We start from the raw sequence: 27,322 nt of genomic DNA on the forward strand, positions 1-27,322 counted from the left end.
GAGGCGGGCCGTGAGCCGGGGGCAGGCGGGCTTGGCGAGGCGCTCCGTGGCCCCTGCGGGCGGGGCGGGGCGGGACCGGGCCGCTGGAGGCTCGGCTGCCCCGGGAGATGCCGGAGCCCCGCTTCGGAAAGGTGCCTGGGCTCGCCCGACCTGGCCTCGCCTCTCAGGCCCTCCCCGCGGCCGTCGCCCTGAGCACGGCTTGGCTGCCGATTGTGGCCTCGAGCTCCTCGGGCGCTCCGGGGAAGGACGCCCCGCGCCAGTGCTGGCCGCGGGCGGCCTGGTCCTCCCTGCCGGGCAGGCACCTGCTCCAGACGTTGGCCGTTTGCCTAACGGGCCTTGATGCTCTACGAAAGTTGAGGAGCAGCGGGGGATGCTCTCGCCCGCCTGCGATCCAAGGAGGGGTCCCGGCTTGTTCAGAGGGAAGGGGCAGAACTGGTCGGAGGAAAGGCTGGGTAAAGAGCTCCCGAGGCTCGCCTGTGAGCGCCCGGCTTGTTTTCCGGTGGCTTCCCTCTTTGGCTCGGTAGAAAATTCGCATTATTTGTGCCATGGTAGCCAAAGAGGGTAGGAGAGGGGGAAAGGGTTCGTTGCTTCTCAGAGTGAGTTTCTGGACTGGTCACACCCCTGGGACTGGTCACTCTGTTGCTGCTCCTCTTGCTGGCTGTTCACCGACCCAAGTCCAGGTCCCAAATGTCACCCCTCCCACCCATTTCCTCTGTTGTAGCATTTGGCTGTTCTGTGGTGGTAATTCCCTGAGCTTGTAATGCTCATGTGGTTGAGCTTAATCTGGGTTAGAATTCATTATACATTATTTTAAGGCTTGTTTGCTATTTGGTAAGCCATGTATACATTTGCAGCCCTGGATGTATATTGCTAGGTGCATAATGCTTTTCTGTGGGATCCCAGGTCAGCCGCAAAATCAGGTGGCTGGCTGAGCCCCTGATAATCTCTGTACAAGGCTGCTGGGTCACATTTGGCATGGCAGATCTCAAGTTTTATGGGCTTGCCCAATGGGAAAGGTCCACTGTAAAGCTACCAGGTTTTACAATAGAGGCTAGGCCTAGCGCAACGTATATGGGAATGGATACTAGGACTGCAAGAAGATTTGACAGGCCAAAGGTCTGTTCAGCCCAGCATCCTTTTTCCTGTAGTGGCCAGCCAGATGCCTGTGGAAAGCCAACATGCCCTTCATGAGGGCAGTGACTCTCTCTGGTTATTTCTCAGGGACTGGCACAGAGACCTGGTGCCTTTGACCCTGGAGGTACCATGTAGCCCTTGGCAGTCTTAACCCCCATGCATCTATTTAATCCCTCTTTGAAACCCATTTAAATTGGTGGCTAATGCCTCATCTTGTGCAGGCAAGCTCCACAGTGTTTGCCCGCCTGCCTCCCTCCTTTGTCTTGACTCCTGCACCATTTAGCTTTATCTGGTTCCAGTAGTTCTCTACACCATGCATCATTTTATAAGCCCCTCCCATACTCCTTTAATGCATCTTTTTTTCGCCAGAAAAATAACGAGAGCCCATGCATTGTGACTCTTCGTAAAGGAGTTGCTTCAAACCCCCCCGCTCGTTCTTTACAATATTTTGCTGAGATGTAGTTCACAGAAATGTACGTGGTGTTCTAGGAGCGGTAACACCGTTACTGTATTCACAATCTTACTTTCAGAACCTTTCCTGATGGAATGTGCCTCTTTCACTGCACCCACACACAGGGCCAACGTCTTCATCAGGGCCCCACCAGGACCCCACTCTCTTTCTGGCTAAAAGCTGCTAGCTCAGCCCCTTCAGGGGTAACTTTAAGAGCGATTTCCACCAATTTACTTGGAACAGACCTTAAGCTAACCAGTCTATAACTCTTAGCTTCACCTGGCTCACTTTTTAAATGACTGGGTCACTTTTTTGGCCACTTTCCAATTCCCCAAGTAGTGGGGTCCTTCTGAGGGATCGTCCCCCCTTTTTTGAGTGACACGCTCCTTTTCTGAGACCTTGTACTTTGTGGCAGCAGAGGAGTTGTTGCCCTGGGAATGGTGCATTGCTGTCTTATCTCTGAAGGCCCATCCTGCCTTTCTCCAGGTCATTTAGCTTGGTCTCAAGGGAAGGCACCATGGCATGTCCCCTGCTGTTGTGACAAGGCAGGCGATTCTGACACAGGCAGTTGCAGTGGGAGCACCACTTCCGAACTCTTTGAGGAAGAAAGCGCGGGGGCGGCTGCAGTGGTCTTTGATTCTTGAAGCAATGCTCAAAATGCAAGGTTTTAATAGAGCTTGTATTGTTAAATATTGGTGTGCCACCTTTGGTATTTTGAGGCGGAAGTGCCAGAGCCCTGATAACTGCTGTCATAAATGGGAGAGTATTTCCATGACTCGAGGTGACAGATTACCATATGTGATAAAAAGAGTAGGAACTCCCTTGTTGAACTTCTGAGCAGCCTGCGTGGTTCGGTTGTGACTTGCACTATGTCACTTTCAACCCAGAGTATTAATTTTTGCCTATGGAAAACAAATGACTGCTAAGGATTTCTGCATGCAAGATGGGTAGCTTCTCTTCTAGGTCACAGCTGTTAGGCTAGGCCTGCCACAGCTAAACTCTGCTTGAGAGGACTGCATATGTGGTCATGTGTCACTGCCTTGAATTCAGTGTGAAGGCTGTGCTGGATGAAACCGACAGTTTTACTACACTAGGCAGAAACTTTTTCACAGGTGTAACCTTTTCGTAGTTGTTGTTCCAGGTTTGGTTAAATAATTTAAATACACACCATTTTCATCTGAATCAAAACATGCCAACAGTTTCTAAAGTGCAGTCTTGTTAAACCAGTAGCCCATTTAATATTGTTGTATTCTGCTTGCCGGACAGTTAAAACAGTAACTATAACTATGTACAGCAACAGATATCTGCAGACATCTAAATGCAGCCGGGTAGGGGTTTAAAACCACATTATCAGCAAGCATATGCAGTCAGAAGCCCTCACAGGAAGCCTCTTTATGCTGAGTTGCTCCAGTTTAGTAGTGTCTGACTGGCAGTATTTTTCAAACAGAGACATTCCTAGAGCTGATCTTGAACTCGGAACCTTGTTTATTTGTTACATTTATATCCCACCTTTTTTTCAAGGACCTCAAGGTGGCTTTCATCCCTTCTCCCACAGGAAGCCTCCTACCATCTTCCAGAAGCTCTCAGAGAGCCCACTGGAGAGACATACCGAGGGGCCCAGTGCTCAGGAGAGGGTGTCCCTGCACAGTAGCCCAGAATCAGGACCCCCCTGGATTTCAGTGAACGATGGCACCTCAGCAGGCCTTGCTTGGCAAGCCACCAAGTGTATGCGCGGACAGTTCATTTGAGAAATCCTCTTCCTTTGCTTCTCAAGAAACTGTCATAGTTGCTTGTTGCTAACTTAAAGTTTGGAATGCTGAGTGTATAGAAATTGTCAGGAAATGAGAGGCCACAAGAAAAACTGCTCAAGCGGGATATTAAAGGCACTAATTAGCTGCAGTAACCAAACTTGAGCAAGGGTGTTCAAGTATTCGGAGGCCTTGTGGTTTTTCTGCTTTTGCTGGTCTACTTTGCATTTCTGTCAAGTTAGGAATAAAGATGTGTGTGTGTGACCCCTGTAGTGTCCGTTTTGTGCAGGCTCATTCACAGATGGGGCTCCTTGCCAGTGGCACTTTTTTCTAGCCATATTCTAGCTCTGTGTCTTTTCTCATTTTCTGATTTTAGTTGTGCTAGGCGCCACACTTGACAGGTGGATTTCAAAAAACCCTGTTTAAAAGATGGAGGTCTGTGAACTGAACCAGCATTTCATAAAACTGCTGCATTCAAATGTTCCCGTGGTGTATTAGTTTCTTTAGGTGGAGGAGCACGTGAGCCCATGGCTGGTTCTTGTAAAGCAGGGATCACTCGTGGTCGATCGTTGTGGCCGAATGCAGGCAGTGGCCTGGCCCCCACGGTCGCTCAATTTACCCATGGTGCTGGGCACCTGCAGGCATTCTGCGTGTGTCCCAGCTTTCCGTGGTTTGTATTGGCAAGCAGCTGGCAGCTGGCAAGTACGTATTCACCCGAGAGCCAGAGTACCCTCAGTTCGCCCGTTGCTGGTTTGAGGGTGACCTGCGAGTTCTCTAATCCTCAACATCTCAGGCTGCCTGGGCCGTATGCCATGGCCTGTGGTCGGACGACGCTTTGAGGGGCTGTTGTGACATGTGGGCAGAGCCACTCACTCACTCCACAGCTAAGAGCTGCTTGACGGAGGCGCAAGGGCCCCGTCCCTCATCCCCTTGCCTCAGACAGCGACCGATCTGCGCTGCCGCAGGATGGCATTGTGTGCGCTTCTTTCCGGCACCGCTTTTCCATTTCCCCTTTCCTGGCATTCCAAGCCTGAAACTGGTCTGTCCCGGCTGCCCCTTTTTTCGCGCGTCATGCAGGAGCAAGACATGTGAGGAGGGTCACGGTTAGGGTCATTCTTACAACACTGCCCATTTCCCTTAATAATCCATCGCAAGGACTTGCGTTTCTGCAAATGTCTGTTTAGTGGAAACATCTGACTCACTCAATTTGCAGCAGGATTCTGCTGCTTCCTTGAATGGAAACTCTAACCCTTATACAGATCTCATCTAGATGGGAAGTGAAACTTGACAGGAGCAAGTACGAAGTCAGCTTGCTTAGCAAGTTGCCGTAGAGTTGCACTTAAAACTTTTAAACATTGATCAGAGGTTAACAGAAATCATGTGCCATGCGCAATCTCTTCTCCACATCTGCTCTTAGATGAAGGACACCAAGGCACACACACTTCATTACTTCATCGCACTTCTGGCTTTGGCACCCGTGAAGGCTGTACTGCTGCGTGATGTGTTTTCTGGTTAAGTGCATTGTTTTAGTGACCAGAGGGAGAGGTCCTCTCCAGCGGTTTCCAGGTTTCTTCTGCTGGCAGGAGGCAGTAGTAACATATCTGGACTTGGACTTGAATGGGCAGCTCCCTTTTGGGCTGGGAGGAGTTCAAATTCAGCACAAGAACTTGCTGACTATACAACAAAGTTTGTAATATTTTCTTCCTTATCCAAGATAATATCAGCGTCTGGCAGTGTGTCCACAAAAGCTGTTTACATGTCAAATGGGTGGAACAGATGGACTTTTTTTCCTTAAAGAATTTGTCCTTGTAGGCTTCATTCGATATGGCTCCATTCTGATTAAAAGAAGCATTTGCAGTGGAAGTACAGTTTGGAAAATATATTGAGATTTTGGAAGATAATATAAAATAATGAAATAAAAGTAGAATTAGAGACTTTGCTTTAGAAACTCTAATATGATAACTACTTAAACGTAAAATAATGGTGAACTCTAATTGTATATCATCATAACATGGAGCAAGTGTCATGACGACCATACAAAAACTTGGCTATTCTGAACCTGCATATGTTTTAATTCCTGGCCTGGTCTGCCCCAGTCAATCATATTTCCTTGGAAATACTTCTGTGCCTCTTGTTTATTTCTCCCGATGGAATTGCAGTGCAACCCTTAGTGTGTTTACTCAGAAGCAAACTATACTGTGTCTTGTTGGGCTTACACCCAGGTAGCTATATTTGGAATTGTGGCCTAAGGGTCTGAAAGGACTTGACAGTCAGTTCTGAACTTTCAGTTGGAGTTGCAGGAACTTCAGAAACTAGAGGATGAGGCATGAGTTGAAAGAAGCTTCTCAACTATTTTGCCTGTTTGTTTGTTCTTTGATAGCACACATGTTGAAATATTCATCAGTGTTCCAGTTTGCTTGAATGATAGAGGCACATGGGGCAGGTGCTGTGGACAAGGGCACTTGGTGGATGCCCAGAGGGCACTCCAGGGTCTGATACCTGTAATCGTTCTGTGTTCTCAAACATTTGAAGCTTCTTTTCTAACATAGTCCTGAGAGAGTTGCTTGGGAGTAAAGCAAGTAAATCCTATAGACATCCTCATCACTACAATTGCCGCTCTTTTATTTCTGAGATTCTTTTAAAACTCAAAGCTGACCATTTTATTATTCCTTGGAGAAAATATCTCTTATGAGCCTTTCTGTATTCTCCCCGCCCCAACCACCAGCCTTTCTATTTCAGGTCGCTGGGGGTGGGGAAAGCACGAGGAACTTCCCCCTGAGGTTTTCTCCAGGATGTCACGTCAGCTAGTAGGTGAATGTAATGCCTGGGTAATCCACAAGGAGGGGGGCAGCCGGGTCTGTTCCCTTTGCAAGGGCTTTTCTTCTCTTTCAGGAGTAAAGCGCCTCATGGGTCTGAATAGCTGATCCTCCTGTGGCCATTTGCACATGCGGTGCTGCTTTCGCCATTGCATTTGTGGGCGCCACACCGAGTTAGGACCCTCAGGGCACTGCATGTGAGCACGGTGGCTCTTCGCCTTTGTCTCTGCACATTGACAGGTCCGCTGGTGCAGTGGCTTCGCTCGTATGGGAAAGAGCTCTGCCTCTTTTGTCTTTCTGCTTGACAGATGTCTGACGGCTTCATCCCCCTCTTTAATTGGCAGATGGGGCTTTCTTAGATGTCTGTCTGTCTCATTTGACTGACATGAAGACAAATGTCTTGTTTAAATATCAATTAATCCTTAATGACTTTAGGTATGAGTGCAGTTTCTGCCTGAATTACCCCCACTGTGGAAATGATTACGAGCCATAGAAAACCAGGGGCCCCACCTTTCCTTGTGGGCCGGGGGTCTGTGCAAAAGACCCTTTGTGACTTGAAGGCTGGATGCTATTTTGACATCTGTGCCTCAAGCTCCTTGTTGGGGTTTTGAAAGGACCTGTCTCGATTTGATTCTAATCTCCCTGCATGGTGATGGTGAGCAGACGCCTGTTTCTTGAGGACTAGCAGGAAGCACCCTCCAGTTCTTGGTTATCTGTGAAGTTCTCTAGGCCACAGTTAAATTGCTGTCCCCTTTGTCCAATCCTGTGCTTAGAGCAATAAAAGCATGACTTTTAGTAAATTATGAAGATGATCTCCTGCGGGCTACTTGGGTTGCTCCAGCTTGTCATTTGCTTCTTCCACTCCCCACTCCTCACAAAGAAAAGCATCAGAGCTGTTAGGGCAGGAACTGCAAGCGGGGAGCCTGCTCCAAGCCTCAGGTGGCTTTGCCTTGCATCTCACTGCACATGGTCGATTCTATGGCAGGCAGAACGCATTGCCTGGCTGGAGGTGCTCCTTTCAGATGCATGGCTTCCTGCTCTTGATTTGCCCAGAGAAGCGCAAAATGCAACTTCTGGCTGGCTTCCTCTCAGATCCTCGCATGTTGCAGTTGATCAAATGGTGAATATTAGATCCCCCAAAGCAAGCTTTCTGTCAGCTCCTTGTCCTGCTCTGCTGTTAACCTTGAGCAACTTAACACTGACTGAGTTACTGTTTGCAAAGATGCACATAAATATTTGTGGCCTTTATTTTCTTACTTGTGGCATAGCGTGGTTTTTAGGTGAACTTTAGAATGTTCTAGTTGGAGAAAGGAGTGGGCTGGCTGCATTCTTCCTCAGATCAGCCAAAGAAAGAGGCAAAGGATTCTTTTGTTCCCTCCTCCAACTTTCTCCCTTTGTATGGATGGATTCATATTACAGGTGGGGTGTAAAAATTGCTTTATTGCAAGTGCTTCTTGGCTGAGATCTGCTCTGTAAGAGAAGAGTTTTAGGAGAAAGAAAAGGTCCTTGAACTTTGTGGGTGGCACATGGGGAACGATATACCATGGGGCACTTTTAAGGATGATAGGTTGTTGAGAAGGAAACATTAAGAAGTTAAGATTGCAGAAGCTGATGTACATCCAGAATTGAAATTTCTAAAATAGGGAAACTAGCATATAGAACTGGGGTAGATGGACACTTTCTGAGTCATTAGAGAACAGCTGACTAATTATCTTAATGGGTTTAAGAAAGAGAATTTGAGAGTTGTCTGCTGTTGAGAATGCATAAATTGTCTATTCAGCTCTCACGTTTTTTCCTCTACATGCTTGGTAACTGATATCCAAGCGCCTTTTATAATCCTAATGTAGATATTGACCGGAACATAGAATCATTTTTAGGTTTCAGCCCTCAACCTGCTTGCTTGAAGTTAACTCCATTAAGAACAGTGCTGCTTAATTCCAGGTGCATTTGAGGATTGTAGGAAATTTAAAGCAGACGATTTAGCGTAATTCCACCAGTCTTAGCAAGATATGCAGAATCTTCTTGCAGTAAAATCCAGACACGTTTGGGGCACAGCAATAAAAATGTGTGAAGGCAGGAGTGGGTTCCTCTGCAACCCCCTGTTACTTCAGTGGGGCTTTAGGGCGGCTTGCAAGAGGGAAAGCTGCCCAGGGAGCTCGCTTGCGCTGCATCAGGGTGTCCTTTGAGCTGGAGAGGTGGTCTTGCGCTTACTGGTTAAGGCTGTAAACTGAGTCATGTAGTGACTACTTCAAACCTTACTTAAAGGGAAGCTGAGGAGGAAGACGGCTTCTGCAGTGACCCCGAAGGAAGAGTCTTCAAGCACTTATGACAGTCAGCGCCTGTCTGACTGAAAATCACTGCTTCCCATTAGAGCTGCGGATGTCTTCTTTAAAATGAACATCCGTCCTTCGCTTGAATGGGCTTAAGGGTCCATTCCCTCTGCTGGCCATATGAACTTCATATGCTTGCATTCCATACTGCTTATGCAATGGGCTACTCACAGTGGGATCCTTATACATCTTAATGAGGAGTGATTTGCATGCATGATTTTCCCTGTACAATGCTGTAACTGTTGGAAGTTCTCTGTTTGACTTAACCGTAGTGGCTCGTAACAATTGCATGATTGATGGTTTGAAGACACTAATTCTGTAAGTAGTCAGGTTAGTAATTTCCTTCTTAAAGGGACACTGTAAGGCTAAAACAACTTGGGTTGGCTTAATGCGGCCTTGCTGTCATACAGCTTTACTTGTTGCCAAGCTTTTTCTGTGGGGGAGTTTTTTGGTGTTTTGTGCATTACTGCATCTGAGGAGTTATTTTTACCCTTCTACTGCCAGTGCGCATGTTACTATCAGTGCAGAAATAATGCACGATAAAGGTTAGTAACTTTGTACACATAACAGTAAGTAACATCAGATTGCTTTCCTTCTGTTCTGCTTTGGAATGCCAGTGTGATTGGTACTGCCAGTCCCTTTTCCATGGTCTCAAGTCATCTTGGATACAGAAGGGCCTTTTCCAGTATGGAAGGCTGCAGGCATGCATACCCTGTTTCAACAGTGGAGCTTAACATTTCGTGTGCTTCAGCCATCTGTAACTGCTGCTAGATAAGTAGGATAAAGCATATTCTGCGGGTTTGGTTTGAGGGGTTTTTTTTTTTTGGTTTGTTTGTTTTTTGGGAGGGGGATCTGTGGAATCTATCCCCCTGAAGCAATTTTTTAAAGACTCAGTACAAAATCTCCCTGAAGTAGTTCTCGGGTGCCGAGGAAGATGCTTACATTGCCAGGTTCTGGAGGCCTGGATCATTCAGAGTGCTGCCTGTCAGTATCCCTGTACTTGTTCTTCCTAGATAATAAGTTGCAGTAACGGCAAATGTGCCTACTGCCTGACCATCGGCACGGCAGGGTTAATTATGGACTCTTGTATCACATCGCACCTTTCGCTTGCTCTGTGCTGTCCAGCTGCAACATAAATTAGCCTTTGTGGGTCTTCAGCAGTTTCTGGCTGAGAGGCTAGGACCCGGACTAGTCGAGTCCTTGGATCATATAACACTTGTTGGAAGAAATGCTGCTTGTGCTGACATGGCTCAGAGTGCAGACGTCGAAGCAGATTCCTCCAGACTGTGAAGGCACTCATAAGCCAAGTGTCCTCATACGTATCCCTAAATTTCTATATAGTCAGGATGAGTAATGGGATAGGCCTATCACAAATGAATTCTCATTGATATGCTACCAATCAAAATCATCGCTGTCGAGAGACTTGTCTTTTCTAGTTACAGGGCATACACCCCTGTGTTTACCACCGTGACCAAAGTTCTTCCACCTTCTTCTATCCAAAGAGTAAAACTCTGCACAGATTGTCTGTAGATGTAAGAGAAATTGTGGGGAGAATCCTAAAGCTCGTTGTAGGATGCCACTTAAAAGTTTGCTACTTACTGCAGAGCATTTGTTCTGCTGTGTTTCAGATTGCATTCGTTGTGGTTGCTCTACGTTTTGGCATTCCAGCCTGAACTACCTAATTTTCTTTGCACGTGTATTGTGCCTTTTCAGTGCCGTTGTCTTCTGTAGGAGTCCAAGTGGCTTTTGCCCTGTCATTCAGCCCCAAGAGGCCCCCAAGGCAGGTTTGAGATATGTCATACCCAGTACAGATCATTTTCACTCACAGGACTATACTCTGTCTTCTGTTTTCTGGGGCTACCCCTTTTGTGTACTGTGTTGCAGGTCCAACCCCCCCCCCCCCCACAATCTCTCCACAGCTTGGTTTCTACATCCCTCCAGTATAATCTTTGGCAGCATGATGTGGGTAATGCCCCCCTTTGTTTAAGAAAGTAATCATCCTTAACTATGGAGTCACATATGTTCCAGGTACTTGTGTTTGCATTAACCGACTACTGCTATTCCCCTAGAATTAATATGTGGTAAACTCGTGGTCTGAGTTAGATGCCAGTATTTGGGAGCTCTGCGGACTCTGCTTGTGCCAGGCTCATCAGAAATCGGCCCTTGTGCAGTTCCCCCTTTCCCCGGAAAGAAGCTTGTGTGTGATAACGGGCAGGCTCTGGATGTTGTGCGTTCTGCTGATTACGTGAGTTCTGAGCCACTGTTAAAGTGAAGCTTACAGTTTCTGACCTGTCTATTGAGAGTTGTCCAAGAGGCTGGCAATTGAAACTGTCTAATAAAAATTGTAACTGTCAGTCTAATATCTAGTGTAAAGGTTTTTTCCCTCATAATGTAAGAAGCTAAGGTTTTTCTAGCTAAAGAAAATTTGCTTGCTGGCAACAGATACCTTGATTATTCTTGTGGAACTCCAAGAATGCAGGGCCAAGAAATGATACCTGCAGGTCTGTTATGGGTATATTTTTATGGTGTCTCTTGGGAATTGTCATGAAACTAAGCCTGAGCACCTAGTTCATGTTATTAGAAAAGTTCCACTTGAGCAAGTTTTTCAGCATCATGCTTTAACTTGTTCCCTTCATTCAAAGAAATCTTGGTCGTGGAGTCACATGCTAGTTCTGTGGGAGCATCGTTTACTGCATCCTATTTACTTGGAGGGAGGGAGGGAAGGAGGGAGGGAGGGAGGGAGAATGGACAGATGTTGCTGCATGAACTAGCCTGCATACTGATGAAGTTATCGGGGCCTTGCAGATGTTTCTGGGGAAGAAAGCCAAAGGTTACGGGTTCAGAATGATGAGCCATCTTTGTGACTCCCTCCCGCAGCCATTGTCTCTCTCTCATCTCTCATCGGACATACATAAGCAAGTCTTCATGTTTCCTTCACCTGTAATCCATAGTATAAAAAACAAAGCGGATCTTTGACTTCAGGAATTCACTATTGCCATATTTTCAATTGGAAAATGTATAATCAAGGATTTAGAACTGCAGGCTAGCAGTTGGTCAATTAAAGTGTGTGTGTGTGGGGGGGTCTCCTGGTGTTAGTTTTAACCTTTTGGGATCTGTTCTTAATGGTTTTGTTTTGTTTTTGCTTGCACTTTTTCAAAGGCTCTGTTGCATATACAGCAGCTTGAAAGTGTGTCTGTCCAAGGACAAATTTTAATCCTTAGACAGCAAATGATTCCCTCAGTAGGAATTGCCATGGTATATTTCTAACCGAAACAAACAGAAGGAATTCTTAAAATTTATGTGACTTTTAGCTCTATTGAAGAGTTGAGGATGGTGTGTGTGTGTGGCATTTTCTTTTATAACATACGAGCTCCCAGTCAGTCTAGAATCGCGCGTGCTAAAGGCGAGGCATCTCTGGGACTCCATGGGTGTCCTGCCCTGCTGAAGAATGTTCTCAAGCTCTTCGTGGGGCCCTGAGAAGTCGTGTGGGCCTGTGTCAGGACAGCCACAGGCCTGTAGATGCACTGCCTCGATAAAGGAGTATTTTTCCAGAGTCTCCCGCAAAGAGGTGGAGTCTTTCCCAACCCTGGACTGAACTGAGGATCTTCCACGTGCAAAGCAAGGAATCGCCCTTCTTGGTTGAAGTGGTTGAATGTGCATCTCATTGATCTTGTTGTTCATATGTGAGACCCCCCCAGGCAGCCCCCATGGGTTGAAGTCCCATATGCCTGGCCTCATACTTTGAATGTGAATTCAGCCATCTGATAATGTGGTTATCATGACATTTGGGAATGTTAATCTGTAAATAGGGGAGTCTTTACTCCTGAACCTTTAAGCAGTCAAAAAGGGTCTGGCCTGATGGGAAACCCAGATTAGCCGTTCTTCAACTAGTTATGAATATGGGTAGTTAAAGCTAGCAGATGTACATTTATAGCAGACACACATGTTGTGAGATGCATGCCAAAAGGCAGAAATCACTTGCACAAAGAAGAGGGTCCCAAGAATGCCATAAAGCCACAGAGAAAATGGAATCCTTAGGAAATATAAAGTGGGTGTCATGGATATATCATAACAGTGTGGTGCGTTAAAGCAATGATATGTGAGAACCACATGTGAAAATAGCAGCGTAGTCCAAAAATGAAGGCTGAGCATATGCAGCAGGGGCTAAACACGCATTAAAACTGACGATGCTGAGATGATGCTGATGTGATTTCAGAGTAATTCCCTTGCTTCATCAAAACCAGTTTGGGAATGAACAGTTTTCAAAGATGGCAACTGAAAATGACTCTCTTGCTTCATATATCTCCCTTCCAAAACACTTTATTTGATGCCATTCAATCAGGGTTTCTCAACCAGAAGCCTCCAAATGGAGTTTACTATCCCCTAGAAGTGTCAGTCTGAAAATTGATTCAACGGGGTATTAAAATTCCAAAAATGGAGAATGACTCAGGTCTGCTATATTTGTTCATAAGTCTAATCTATCCAATTTCTGAACCTTTCTATGAACCTTTTAAAAATACACACACACACACACACACACACACACACACACACAAATTAACTTTTTTAAAATGTTTGCAGCTTTCTGCAACACACACTTTATATGCAACTTCCCCATCTTTCCACACAAGGTTTGACTTGAGAACTGCATTGCAGACTTCAGAGGAGGGCGGAATCCAATCAGCTTGGAAAGTGTGAATTGGGTTTGTCGACTGAACAAAATTCTCTGTCCTTTCTATATAATCAGATACTTAAATCTCTCCTGTGTTAGGAAGAATGGCGAGATGTACAGGTGTATGTACCTGCTCTGTTTTCATAATTCATGGAGAGACCCTAAAGGAGGGTGACAAAAGTGTTAATGTTTTGAGATACTTGCAGAATGCCTGTGCTTCCCCTGAGATGTTTTAGAAGAGTAAAATGACTGCATTTAGCTCCTTGGCATTCCTGGATGCGAAAATTCTGAGCAAGGTTTGCTTCTCCTGTTCCGTAAAAGCATATCTTTGTTCATGTTGCAAATTCTGCTACATAAAATTTATGTGCTTAAATTATGTTTCCATTCGATGCTAAGGAGCATCATATTGGAGCGTTGTGTGTTAACCTTGACCTCTTTGCACAAGTGCCCTGTAGCAGAACAAGAGTGAACTAAAGAGAATTAGCCCCTTGAGCAAATCTTGGTGGTTGCAGATCTGGGGGAGGCTCAAGGCAGCATAACAAGATTTATCGTGGTCTAAGCCTTCGAAGAGCAACGCTTACAGCCTCGGTTGTGTGAAGCATTATGTCACTGGCCAGTGAAGCACCTGCGTGCACAGATACAGAGCAGGGCCCAGAGACCATGAAACAGGGGCAGGGGGGATCATGCCCACCTCCTGCGAGATTGGCAGCAATGCGCAGCCCCTGACTCGGCCTTGGCTAAACCGCTGTACTCAGCAGCAGCAGCAGCAGGACGGTTGTATTGTGGGAGGGCATGGTGCTTTTAGTGCTGCAGAGTGCTCACAGGGAAAGAGGAGCCTGCTCTGGCCTGCAGACACGGGGCACCTCATCGTGGCCGTCCCCACTCTGTGCATAGGCTCCGTTTCTGTTTAAATGACAGCAGTTCTTCATACTGGCACCTATTCTTGCTGATAGAATGGCATACCCCGTATGCCCGTGTGTAGCGAGAAATTGACCTCCATCTTTGCTTTTGGGTGGCGCCTTTCTCCTGCTCTGGTGACATGTCAGTGGTCATGCAAGCAGCTGTCTGGGCTCAGACTAGCCTTTCAGTTCTCCCCCCGATGGCACGCCTGCACTCCTTGCAGCTTGGCTGTTGGTAGCCTCACCTTGCCGTCACCGTAGGCAGTTCTGCTAGAGCGAAGAAAGTACAAAAACGTTCCAGCTGCTGCCTGGTTCGAGCTCTGAGCTCTTCAGTACCGCTCCGGAAAGGGCTTCAAGCAACCTGCCTGGCAGGAAGCGGCAGGCAGTCAGCAGACCTGCACTGCTGATGGGTGCAGCAGCTCACCACTTCCTGTTGCTGAAGTGAGGAAACACCGGATGGCTCATGCTCGCCACTCACCAAGAGCTGTAAGCATTTGTAAGACTTTCCATTGTTCCCGTGGAAGAAAGAAAAAGCAAAACACCAGCAAACCCTGGACTTTTCCTCAACCTCAAACAGGAATTTAGTCTGAGTTTGCTGTTGCTGTGTTATGGTGCACGTTCTTTAATTTAGACCAGGCGAACTTCTTCAGTTGCATAAAACCTGCTTTTGCACGTGTCAAATGCAGGTTTGAACATCACTTTGCAGGTGTCAACATTTAGGGTGCAGTCCTATGGCCTCCCAGCACTGTCTGGTGGGCCACAGGCTGACATCAGAAAAACACTCCCAGAGACTTGGGCCTCAGGGTCCACCCGCTCTGCCTTCCCAGTGGCGTGGCTCTTTCTATTCCAGCTGAATTGGGAGGATGGGAAGCTGTCTTCAGCACCAGGGGGCAGGGGCTGAGTATCCCAGTGGTGCCTCAGGATCTGCTTCGCACAAGGAGCGGGGAAAGTTTAGGTGGCCAAAATCAGCCGTCTGAATGTTCTGGAGGAGAGAGAGAGAGAATGGAGGCAGTCGTAGCTCCCATGCCTGTCTTGCCTTCCTTTGGATGCCAGAATCCTTCAAGTTCAGAGGGTTATGAGCAGCTGCCTTGCCTGGGACCGTCACTGAGATCCTCTCTGTGTGGGGAGGAAGCGGTTGTGAGCAAAGTGTCTGCGGCTGTATGGTAAATAACCCCACTTTGCTATGACATGTGGTTCCGGCCAGGTAGAGTACAGCTGCTTTGCCATCCTGATTACCAGAACCTAACATCAAGGTTTTTATTGGATGCTATGCATTTAGTTTTTAAAAATCCACCCGTTTAAAACTTAGTGCAAGGATCTGGGGCTTAAAAATGTGGTCCATTGAAACAGAGTGGACACCGTTCTCTTGGCAGCTTCACTTGCCAAACAAAATATCCCATCACATATTTCCCCTGAATTCTGCTAAATTGCAAGGTTATTCCTAGAGTTTGATCTCTACTGCTGCTCGGCATGATTAAATGCAAGCTCCTCTGTGCCTTCGACAGGGAAAATGGCACAGGGGATTTCAACACTGGGCATTGTTCTGCATGTTTGTTAACATGGGATGATGTAATGAGTGGGGAGCAGGGAAGATGGTCCCCAGGAATGGGGGCCGTGGCCCCTTTTCCAGCTCAAGGCCGCCTGCAGCTTCTAGGTAACCAGAAAGCAGAACTGCCCGCTTCCATTTCTCCAGCGAGGACGGGGCTTGTTCCCATTGCTGCGGAATGGTGTTCCTGTTGAGCAGTAATACTTGGGTTAGCACCAAAAAGCTCTCAGCACAAGGACCGTTCCTCTGCCAGTACACATATATATGTTTGTATATGCTTGTACATAAATAAACTTCAGAGAGCTGGAAATGAGCCACTGTTGTCCCAACTATATCCTCGTGCATCCTGCTAGGAAAAAGCAAATATTTGGGCTTATGCAGAAAATGTACCTAACGCTACACATGTAGCTTTTGCACACTTTGTCGCCTTTTAAATGCTCCAAATACTGACTTTGCTACATGGGTTATAACTTTGCTTCAGCAATGCACTATTGAGATTATAATTAAAATATATACTTGACTGTTAATGTGAAATATTTATGTATTGCCCTTGCATCAGAATTTTATTCCAGAGTGGTTTGCAATGAAATAAGAGGAAAAAACCAACTAAAACCAGTGAGCAGAATAAACCCTCCAGTACGTAAGAAGCCAGAGACCCGTGGCTGCTATCCGGTGTGGACAAGGCTGGGCTAGACGGGCGAACAAGGAGGGTCTCTCCCAGCATAAGGCAGCTGCCCAGTTTCCTAATTTGAGAGTAAAGTGAGCAGAAGAGTGCAGGTTCCTAATTAACACATCTTTCTTTTCCGCCAGGAATTGATTTCAAAATCAGGACAATAGAGCTAGATGGGAAGAAAATCAAGCTACAGATCTGGTAAGTTTGCAGGAGGGTAACTTGACTGCGACAGCCGCATCTTGTTCACCAAGTACTGGCCGGCAGCTCATTGCTTATCTCTTCCATGCTCTTCGCAAAATTATCCTTGAACTAGTAACTGTGAGCATATTTACTCATTGGTCAGATCAGCTTCTGTAAACAAGGACCCTACCCAACCAGTAGCAGCATGGACTGTATTGACAGGCGAGGGGGATACAGGATGAAATAATGGAGCGCACCCCTCGAGGACTCCGCAGAGTCCATCCAGGCCTCCCAGAGGCTGGTGCAGCACAGATAAGGAGGCGCCTCTCTCTGGGCCAGCGGCCTCGGTGAACAGCCTGCAGTCCAGACGCCTTGTCGGAGCCGAAAGGCCTTTTCTGCACCTCCTGCGCTGCTCGGGGTACAGCGTGCTTCACAATATTCCTTAGAGCCAGTATTTGCCAAAACATTTTATATTCTTGCCATTGAAGAACGCTCAAGGCTGATGATAATGACAGTGTTTAATTGATGTAAACAAGACAACCACAAGAGAATTGCCTCACAAAAGGCTGCTTGTCTTGCCGCTTTAGACGTTGGGCAGCACAGTACAGCAAATGGCACATCCAGTTGCCGAGATGCCGTGGTGCATTTCCTGGTGGCTGCAGCATCCTCCCAAGTCTGCTTACGATGCGAGACAAATAGCCCTCCGATCTAAAGAGCTGCCCGCCTGGGGGTGTCAGGGGGCCTCTCTGGACACTGCCGCCTCCTCGCTGTGCCCAGCAGAGATTCAGCAATGAGGCCAATGTGTCTGGAGTTGGAATGCTCCACCAGGAGGACTGGTACTTAATTCAATATGGGCAGGCAGGGGCCACGGGGCACAGGTCCTAACACCCCTCTGTCTGTTCCCGGGTGTGCTTGGGGGCACGTTCGGTCCCCTCCAAATGGGTGTGTTTAGGGTTGCAAGATAAGGCGGTCATCTCAGCAGGGTTACTTCTTTATGTTCCCACCAGGTTGAAAGTGGGGTGACATCAAGATCAGCGCTGTGGGGGCCGAGGCTCTGTGTTGTGTTTGGGCACCACCCGTTTCATGCATCTGTTTTTGTTTCCAGGGATACTGCAGGTCAGGAAAGATTTCGCACAATCACAACTGCGTATTACAGGGGAGCCATGGTGAGTGTTCGTTTTCAGGCTTGCCTTCGCTGCTGCATCAGCCCAAGCGCCATCTTCTTACAATGATCATTTATTTTATTTCTGTATCCCCCATAGCTGAAGCTCTCTGGACGGCTTACCACAAACTTTGGTCTTACTTTGTAGTGGCCAAATTCTCATGATTCCAGCGAAACCTGTGGTCTTGTTTAGTGGGAGGGCCATCTCAGTCTGCCTAGTTTTCACATCCTTTTTCTTTGGCAAGTCGAATTTCCAATACCTCAGTCCCAGAGAGACTGTAATCATTGTGCAGTGGAAGCAGGTCACAGAGCCAGTGGGCCACCTCGATGGGGAATGAGGAAGTCATTCTCGGCTACAGATGGGGCAGGGATAGTATCTGGGGATGAGCAGAAAGTCCAGCGCTTAACCGGGCTGATTCGGGGGTGTGCAGTGGGCAAAGTCAGGAATGGGTGTGATGCGAGACAAGCGCATCAGAGGGTGGGGGGGGCTGCACTGGCACACAGGTGAGGACGAGGTATGTTTGATGTGGCAGGTTATTGCTGCAGAACACAACAGGCATATTAGAAACAGCTCTGCCTCCCCCCCCCTCACAAATTATCAGGAATAGCTGCGACAATAATGGTGAGGGAATGCCATGTATTTGACTGACAGCCACTCTGTTTCCTCTAGGGAATAATGCTGGTATACGATATCACAAATGAAAAATCTTTCGACAACATTAAAAACTGGATAAGGAACATAGAAGAGGTAGGTCCCTGCCAGGCCATCGTTCCTTGATCTGTCTGGCAGCTTTGCCAGTCTTGCGTGGAACGTGACTTGCCGCCAAGCCACTGAAATCGCGAGTGGTCAGAAGAGGTGCCGCTGCAGCAGGGCAGGGTGTGCGCAGAATGGCGTCGGTCCGGCAGTGGATTCAAGGCCCACGGCAAGCAGGACTGCGAACACGTCTAAGTTCTGCAGGAAAACCAAACAAGGGGAGGGAGTAAGGCTGATCGATCTAAACTGCATTCCTGGGAAGAGATTGGATGGGAATAACACTCTCCTATTTAACTTTTGAGCTTTTCCCCCAATGGAATGGAGAGGAAGCAAGAACAGGCCGGTAGGAATGTGAGGCTGCCTCGGTGTGCGTTCGTGGCCTCGCCTGTGCCAGTTTCACCCTCGAGCCATGGCGTTCTGAGAGTCCCTTCCAGCTGGAAGCAGCCGGCTTCGGCCTGGGCTGAGGCCCCCGCTGTTTCCCCGCTTCCTTTTTTCTGAAGCTTTGTTCCTCACTTGGTGCTTTTGTCACCATCAGCCACGCTGCAAGAAGGCAGCGTGGTCAAATGAAGCGAGCCACGTTTAAGGCGCAGGGCTTCTCAAACTGTCGGGTCAGCAGAAGACGTTGGGTGGGGCAGGAGAGAAGCAAGTGGCCCACGAGGCAGGAGGACAGTGTCGTCTTGGGAACTGGCTGGACTGCTCAGATTTCCCTAAGGCACGTGCAGCGTGGCATCCGCATCACCAGCCTGGCCTTCACAGCCGCATCGTGTGCTTCACCAGGCCCTAGAGGCAAGCCTCGGGGGCCTGTAAAAGAAAGCCTGCCTCGCAGGCAGACAGGGCGGTGGCTCTGCCCTGTCAGGCACACGTCGAATTCTGGCGGTTTGTCTCGAATAGAGAAGGAATTTAGTGCTTCGTAAGATTCAGGCCTCCTTGATCAAATAGCTGCATCTCTTTCTGGACCAGGACCATTCCAGGTGCAGTTGAGACTGGCACAGGAGGGCCTATCCCCCCTTTCCATGAGCCCCCCAAAGTTGCTGGCATCTTTAAAAAAAAAGAGTGACAAGACTGGAGGAAAATAGGCGTTCGTCTCCAGCTGGTGTCACGAGTCTTGTTGGGATGGAGGACCTCGATGGATCGGGCAGCCTTGTTCTTCTGACCCACTGCAGAGCCTTGAGGGTGTCGTCCCCCCACCAGCTCTGGCCCAAGGCAGTTGGAGCTGAGTGTTCCTCCTGGACCGGAGAGACCCTCCCTGGTCGGTGAATGGGGCCAGAGCAGCCCTCCCCTCTGCTGTGCCAGGGCAGCTTTCGGGAGGCACCTCGCCTGCCCTCAGTCCGGAATGGGGTGCTCCAGGGCATGCGGAAAGAGGCCTGCCAGCGCAGGGGAGGTCCGTTCCACCAGCAATCCAGGGTGTGCCTCGGCATGTGGCAAGCACCACAGCCTCTTTTTTAGGAGAAAGGCTACCAGGCTGAACTTAACATAGAAAAAATCAGGGAAGAGTTACAAGAATCAGTCTGTACATTTATTTCCATGTCCAATAAGGTGGATGTTAGTGTCTGTCACCCACGCTTGCAAAGAGGTAAGTGGTCCCAGAGTTTAGTTAATCAGAAGGTCCTTTCTGAGCAAAACCCTTTTCTGAAATCTTTTCCCAAATAATACAAGATGGTGCAGTAGGGATCGTCACCTCCCCCTGCCCACAACTTCAGGATGTTGCTTCAGAAGTCTTGACCAGGTGTGTCCAGTGCGTGGCGGCTGGGTTCAGACACGCCGCACCTTGGCTGCTCTTAACAAGCGTTTCCTTCGTTCCCACAGCACGCATCCTCAGATGTAGAGAGAATGATCCTGGGGAATAAATGTGATATGAATGAGAAGAGGCAAGTTTCAAAAGAAAAGGGAGAGAAGGTAAATGTTGCCGAATTAACCGTACTTTGGATAGGAAATCTAACCTTCCATGATGTCTCTCCTTTCCCGCCTCGCCTTTCTTTGAGGCCGTGGCAGCTGAGCCTGCCTAATGCATTCTCACGCCCTCCTTCTGTGCTCATCTGCAGGCGGAATAGGACTGCAGGCCTCTGTTTGCTAGCTGGTGCCATCATCAGCTAGAGCAATTTAAGTCCGATTAATTTTTTCTTTGCGATTCCCGACACGGGGTGTGGGGAAGCCCGCTGCCACTCAGACCGCCCAGCAGGACTTGCTGCGCCCTGCCTGTGGAACGGCCAGCGCATATAAAGGGCGCCGCCTCCTGCCCTCCTTGTGTCCAGGCGGGGCCACGGGGTTTTTCTTTCTGGGTAAAATGGCTATGTCTTGGCTACCAGCGAGATCCCCCCAGGAATTGAAAGCAGCTTCCTGCTGTCAGTTTGGTTGCTGATTGCGCCTGAGCCACTTCTCTTTTTCTATTGAGTCAGTTTTGGTAATATAACAAGCTCAGCTGAAAAGCCAAGGATGCTGCCCAGGCTTGAATTTCAGGGGCCCTCAGACCCGCTGCGGGATTTAGCCAAAGCACGAATCCTTCTCCAGCTCCCACCTTGACCTGAAGTGAAGGACGCTGCCCCGCTCCCCTTGGTTCTGCAGTGGAGACCACGACCTTGTAAAGTGTAGAACTGAAAGCATGAAAGGGGTGCACTAATACCACGGGTGGCCAATCCTGAGTCCTCGCCCACTGGCTGAAAATAGAAAGCCAGTAGGGAGTATTGGAACACGGGGGCCTGAACCTGTAATGCCCGAGGTGCTTTCCATGTACCTGGGACTCCTCTGCCTCACTCCTCCTCGTGTCGCCCATCCGCACTTGGTTGGCCCCAGGGGCTGCTCCATACCAGCATGGGATCCAGGGGCTGTCCAGGCTTGCTGCCAGCCCCCAGAGGGGCTCACAACACTTCGCATGCGTGCAGAGGTACGTGAGCCTCCCAAAACCCCAGTTATAGTTTGAAGGCGGTAGAAGAAGGACTGATCTGTTTGTCAACCCCGTCTTCACTGTAGTGAGGCTGACTGTATAGTAGCAGCTTGCTTTGGAAACGCTCATCATGGCTTCTTAATACTCTTACAGCTAGCAATTGATTACGGCATCAAATTTCTGGAGACAAGTGCAAAATCGAGCATAAACGTGGAAGAGGTAAGAGTGGCTTGAATGGCTGGACCCTGTTGGTTAAACTGTGTCCCAGTGTTTGCCTCCGTGCTTCTCTCCGTCTTGCTGCTTCTGAGCCAGCCCGTGCTGTGCCTTAGTTCTGTAGTTACAGCCATGGTGCACTTAGAGTTTTAATTTTAAACATTTGAGGCTGTTGATGTCCTTCTTGCATGCTGCTGCCATCCATAGTGTTTTTTCTAACTTAATGTTCTAGGAAAAGAGCTCTTTGAAAGAGTAATGCTGTAACGTCTTAATCGTGCATTAAATAGTTAGAAGCATTCTGTTTCTGCAAGGAGTTGATGGTCCTTTGAATCTGCCCAGCGCCGTCTTTTTTTTCTTCTTTATTTTATGTATTTATTTGACACCGAGATCAAGAATTAGGTGCCTGGTTTCCAGGGGTTCTCTGACTCTTTAAAGTCACTGCAATTCTCCTTAAAGAAAAAGCTCACCCTCCACTCCAGGAGGCTAAGATGTCATTGCCTGAAATTAGCTTGTCGTGTCACATTTGTCTGATAATTCTTTTCTTGGTCCTAGGCCTTCTTCACTCTTGCACGGGACATAATGACAAAGCTCAACAGAAAAATGGTTGGTGTCTCTGGTCTGCTGTGTCTTGCAATTGCTCTGTCTCCTCCAATAGATGGAAACAGGAAGCAGCCCCGTCTCGATGGCCAGTCAGATTTGTACCTGGCCACGGACCCGCCGCTTCTCGGAGGGAGCGGGGCCTACATCCGGTGCTACATGACGCTTTGGAAGCGTTTCAGGGTGCCTGCAAGTAACGCTCGGGAGAGGCGCCGTCTCTGCAGGGCTCAGCTTCGTACTGTCCAGTCTCCGGGGCGGGGGGAGGGCCGGACTTTGCTTTGGACTGGCAAGTTGGCCATGCACAGGACGAAGCCGTTTCGCTTTCTGACACTGGAATGTTGATCCCGCTTACTGTTTCGATAGAAGAGCAGGGCGCTGGAACAAACCTTATGGCTCAAAACACGTGCAGAAGAGAGGCAGCTGTTGGCAGTGTCTGAATTGGACACTGAACGTTTGGGAGATTGGAGGCCGTGTGTGCCGGTGCGCTCGGCGCGTCCCCCGGGCTCAAAAGCATTGCCTTGCACTGCTGCTTCTTGAGTTCTGCACACACGAGACGCTCGGGCCAGCCCTCTGCGGCACTCGAGACAGGTCCCAGGGTTGCTGGGGCTCACGGAGTGAGTGCCAGTGAAGTTGGGGGGGGGCGGTTCTGGGAGCGTCCCCCCCGGGGGTCTGTCCTTGAATGGCGCAGGTGAAATAGGATGAGTTGTGTCCTCCGCGCAGCTACAGCCACCCTTTGGTGCGCGCCTGTCCCTCCAAAGGGGCTCACGTGCACCCCGTTACTTTGCACATGCCTTGCTCTTTTGGGGGGCTGCTTTCTCCTGGACTAGAATCGAAGGCACATTTAAGCCTTCCCCCTGGGATGTTTCTCTATGCGAGGACACATGACTCAGCACCACCCATCCTGGGTGTTCCTTCGAATCTCTGTTCTGGGCGGCTCTTCTGCTCCTGCAGAGTGACTCATGCAAGGGTGCAGCCTGCAGTCCTCTCGGAGACAGGTGTGGCCCTGCATCATTGTGTCAGGAGGGATTAAATGCTCCAGATGGGGCAGAGTGGTCTGATTCAGGGAGGAGAGAGAAAGAGAGCAAGGCCTCATGCAGAGATGTGGTAGTCAGCCTCAGAGAAAGGACCCTTTGAGCTTCTGGGGTCCTTTAACTTTTTATAATATGTTTACTCGTGTAATTGTTTGCTTGCCGTTAGAATGTAAGCAGATGAACAGTGTGCATCATCATCGTTAGACTTAAGTATTGCTTGGGGGTAAAAAGAACCTAAAAGCCTTGTTCATGCATGATAACACAACTTGCCTCTTCTTTTTCTTGTGTGCCCCTTAGAATGACAACAGTTCAACAGGAGCAGGTGGACCAGTGAAAATCACAGAAAACAGATCAAAGAAGAGCAGCTTTTTTCGATGCGCATTGCTTTGATGAACTCCTAATAATAGACTGCAGCATACCTAGAACAAACCCTTTTCCTGCTTTTCTGAAAGCAGAGGCTCACCCGGCCTCCGAGCTGTTACCACCAGGCTGCTGCTGAGAGCTCTGTTTGAACATAGAGTGCGCTAAACCGAAAGAGAGCGGATTTGGCGCACTCTGCTTCTCGACCTGTCGGGCTCCCTCCTCTCAAAAGGGAAGCCACGAAGTAGAGCGAGCGAGTGAGTGAGCGAGCGAGAGACACGTGCAGGAGCTCAATCTTCTTTCTTCATCACTTTGTTTCACTGCCTGCTTCTAAAGCTGCTACGTTTTTCTTTGCACATCTGTACTAGCCTTTGGTTGCCTGTTAGAGCCGTCTTACACTTGTATTTGCACAGCTTTTTTGGCCTGGTAAGCGTTCCTGAGCCAACTCTTGTGTTCTCCCACACCCTTGCACCTGCAATGTTAAAGGATTGGGCTGCATGGCCCAGTCCTCTGTGGTGCGAAACCTGTGCTCAGAGGGTTTCCACGGGGTCAGTAAAACTCTGCCGACCGTTGCACAGCGCCAACTTAGCGGGGCTTTGGGCCGTGTGCTTCTCCCGTTTTCAAGGTCAGTTGCTTTTCCGCCCGGTTTTCTTCAGCACAAAGTATTTTGTTTCAACGTACGAGGGAGAGCTAGGCAGAATCCGAGGATGCCTCCGTGACAGAGAAAAGGGGGCACTTGCTCAGAGTCCCGTGGGAATCTGCTGTGCACATACGTGGTACACACAATAGCCCAGCATACATCCCTCGTTTTGTTTTGCTGGACACAGAAGTAGGTCTGTGATACAAATTCGGTTTTCAACACAGTGATGGAAAGCTTCATACCTCAGGCACTTAAAATCTCTGTTTGGGTTATTGTTATCGATTTGTTTAACCAATACAACAAATGTTTTTTTTTCTATTAAAGTGACTTTTTCCTGAATGTAGGACACTGCCTTTCTGTCTCTTAACGTGCAGGAAGTATTGCCTAACTGCTTATGAGAGCTTTTCTTTTGTTAATTCCACTCACTCACGACTTTGCTTCTGTTTCTTCCGATGGCCCATGATGAAAGAGCTTGGGCTCCCCAGTGTGAAGTGCAGCAGCTGTTTCTTGAGTCCCGAGCTATAGGGCTGCTGTTGGAGCCTGCAGACTATTGGAGGGGAAGCTGCGCGCCCCGCGTGCAGTGGGTCCCTGGAGCTTTCACGGAAGGTGTTTTACAAAAAGCAGCCCCTCTTTTGCTGACAGCAACCGTTTTTGAATCTTGAGGCAACTGACGTTAGTTCAGAGCTTTAGAACGGATTGAAATTTAGCTGCCGTACTTTCTGTGCATAGTCCATTACACCACTATTGAACTTTTTCATAAAGTGTTGGGTGACTTCAAAATCGGTGCTTTAGTTGTATTGATGTGCCAAACACGGACCTTTGCGAGGCCTAACTCTTGACTCTGCGCCACTTTAACCTTGATGGCACCGTGGCTCCATTAGCTGCCATTTTGAAGCCGCCTCTGTATGCTAGCCAGGCACGGTTTGAGTTCACTCGTGGAGTGTCAGGCCTTGGTGTTTATGTAACTAGAGGTACCTTTTGCATCTTCGGAGGCAAATAGGTTGCCCTGTGGGCATTTTATTAGTCTGTGTCCTGAGCAGGGTAGAAAAAATTAATGCTGTGCAGTTGTGAATTGAATCACTGTCTTGCCCCTCTGTGGACTTAAGAATATTGCTCCGATTACCTCTTGGATTGGCCCCATCTAGCGTGATGGAAAGAAAGGGTGATGCCTGGCAGTAATGTTAACCGGCGAAACACAGGCCTGCTGGCCAGCTCTAAATCCCCCTCAAACGGAAGCAGTCCTACTCTGTAACAGAAGTGCTTTTTTAGGGCTAGTGCGACCATGCCGATGATGAATGTCCATGCTCGTACCGCCTCCAGCCTCTTTGTATCGTAATCTGTATCTCAGGGGGTTGTCTGAAAGCCGAAACTGACCAAGCTCTGTGGCTCGCTTCTGCACATTCTCCTTGCTTGTGTTTTCTCTTTGCCAGCATCTTGGTTCTGCGTTTGAGCATCTCGTCTCGATGAACTTCCCTTTGAGAGAGCCTGTAACCAGTTGAATTGCTATAAAGTGCTTCTTGAAGCAGCAGCAAATTGGGGTATCTACTTTGTTTGTTTTATTAAAAAAAACTTGCTATTTTCTTACTTCTATCTGTGCTAAAATGTACATAATTTGAGTAAGACCATAGGAAATCCACTTTATTGCTTGGTGTAAGGTTGCCACACACAGTTCGCTTTCTTTCATGTTGCTGTTTAGCTTTTCCTCCCAAAGGATCAGTGACAGAATTGTCTGTTCCCCGCTGAAGTTTTCAAAATTTTTGTTTCATGCAGGGACAACTTTAGTCTTAAAGAAGAAGTGACAAGCCATATTAAGCGCTTGTGGCTGCACTGAAAACTTTTTCGTAATCATTTATTTCAGACCATTCTTCCTACAAACAGGACTCCTTGTCGAACAGGGAGATGCTGTGTCCTTCTACAGAAATGCTTCCCCAGAGTGCTGCGGGTGAGCAGCCAGGCAAAGATGGCGTGGAACTGCTTCATAACACACTTTCTTATCCCACAGCAGGTATTTTGTAGACGGACCGACCCCTTGTCCCAAGATGCCGATCTCAGACGCTTAGCCTTTAAAACACAGCATTGCCGACTGACAGTTGAGCTTCCCTGAATTCTTCCATTTTGCAGAGCAAACGGCACATTTGGCCTTGCTCCTCTTGATCTCGTTCATTGACTTGTATTATTACAGGGCAATCCTTGGAATCAGAGACCCGCTTCCTTCCCTTTCCTTCTCCTCCACTGGTTCTCTGCTGACTTTTCTAAATGGAAAGATGCAGCTTGAAAACGTGCAGACTGTGCTTAGCTAAACTTGGCAGTCCATCAAAACAACATTAAAGCGTTGTTTCCTTCGGTCGGTGTTTTTATATAGGTTACAGCTTAGAGCGTCAAGTTTTGTACCTCGGACTGCAGACTTGGACTCTTGTGCTGCATACAAAATATCAAAATTCTTCATTTAACTTGGTATTCTGTCTTAACGAGAGTTGTAAAATACTTGCCAGTTTGGGGCAAGGGGCAAGTGTAATTTTTTAGCGATATATATACTATATATATCTATGGAGGAATTCATTTGCCCCAAGTATTTGCCTCCCATCTCACATTCAGATTCAAAACAGCACTTCTATTGCTCTCCCTAGCCGAGACAGATTTTGTGTTAGACCAGTTATGTAAACAATTTGGCGCTTAACAGAGTGACAGTAAATACGTGCACATGTTTTTGGCAACTGTGAAAATGCCTGATTAGAACAAGTGTTTTTTTTAATAGAAAGGCTAAGGTAACTAATAGTCTCTGTATCTCCTAGTCTGTATTTCCAGGGATGTGCAGACACAAGACATCTTAGGCCCGCTGCTTCCTGGATTCTGGAGAATTTGTAGTATATTCCTATGGCCTTACAAATATATATAAATATATATTTTTTTCCTGTGCTAATGACATTTCCCCCTTGGGCTGATTTTGCTGCAATATACTAAATTCTGCGAAATAAAGTATGCTCAAACTAGCCTAATTTCTTTACATGCGGTCATTGCACCAGGTGTGAAGCTCAGCACCATCCTTCACTGCTCCAGGGCCACAGGTGGAAGGGGACTGCCCAGTGTGGACTCGTCATGTGGTTAACTTGTATGCCTGATGATTCATTGTGTACTGATACTCTGTAAAAAGACGAAAGGGGGAAAAGGGGCGTTATTTCAAGTGAACTTTTATAACTATGTGCGTCTCAAATAAAATGACACAAGTCAGTGTTCA

The 27,322-nt window shown here is 48.0% G+C and overlaps 1 protein-coding gene across 1 annotated transcript in view; it reads left to right on the top strand.

Moving 5' to 3' along the window:
• The window catches only part of RAB8B (RAB8B, member RAS oncogene family), a 27,628-nt gene extending 306 nt beyond the window's left edge, over positions 1-27,322 (top strand). The window contains exons 2-8 of the mRNA XM_044438550.1: positions 16,407-16,467; positions 17,555-17,615; positions 18,282-18,359; positions 20,172-20,261; positions 21,400-21,465; positions 22,012-22,062; positions 23,385-27,322. Coding sequence (XP_044294485.1) covers positions 16,407-16,467; positions 17,555-17,615; positions 18,282-18,359; positions 20,172-20,261; positions 21,400-21,465; positions 22,012-22,062; positions 23,385-23,477 — 500 coding nt within the window. The 3' untranslated portion in view covers positions 23,478-27,322. The remainder of the gene's footprint in view (positions 1-16,406; positions 16,468-17,554; positions 17,616-18,281; positions 18,360-20,171; positions 20,262-21,399; positions 21,466-22,011; positions 22,063-23,384) is intronic.

This window comes from Varanus komodoensis, unplaced genomic scaffold (assembly GCF_004798865.1).
Source record: "Varanus komodoensis strain SLA01 unplaced genomic scaffold, ASM479886v1 scaffold33, whole genome shotgun sequence".
Lineage (NCBI taxonomy): Eukaryota > Metazoa > Chordata > Lepidosauria > Squamata > Varanidae > Varanus > Varanus komodoensis.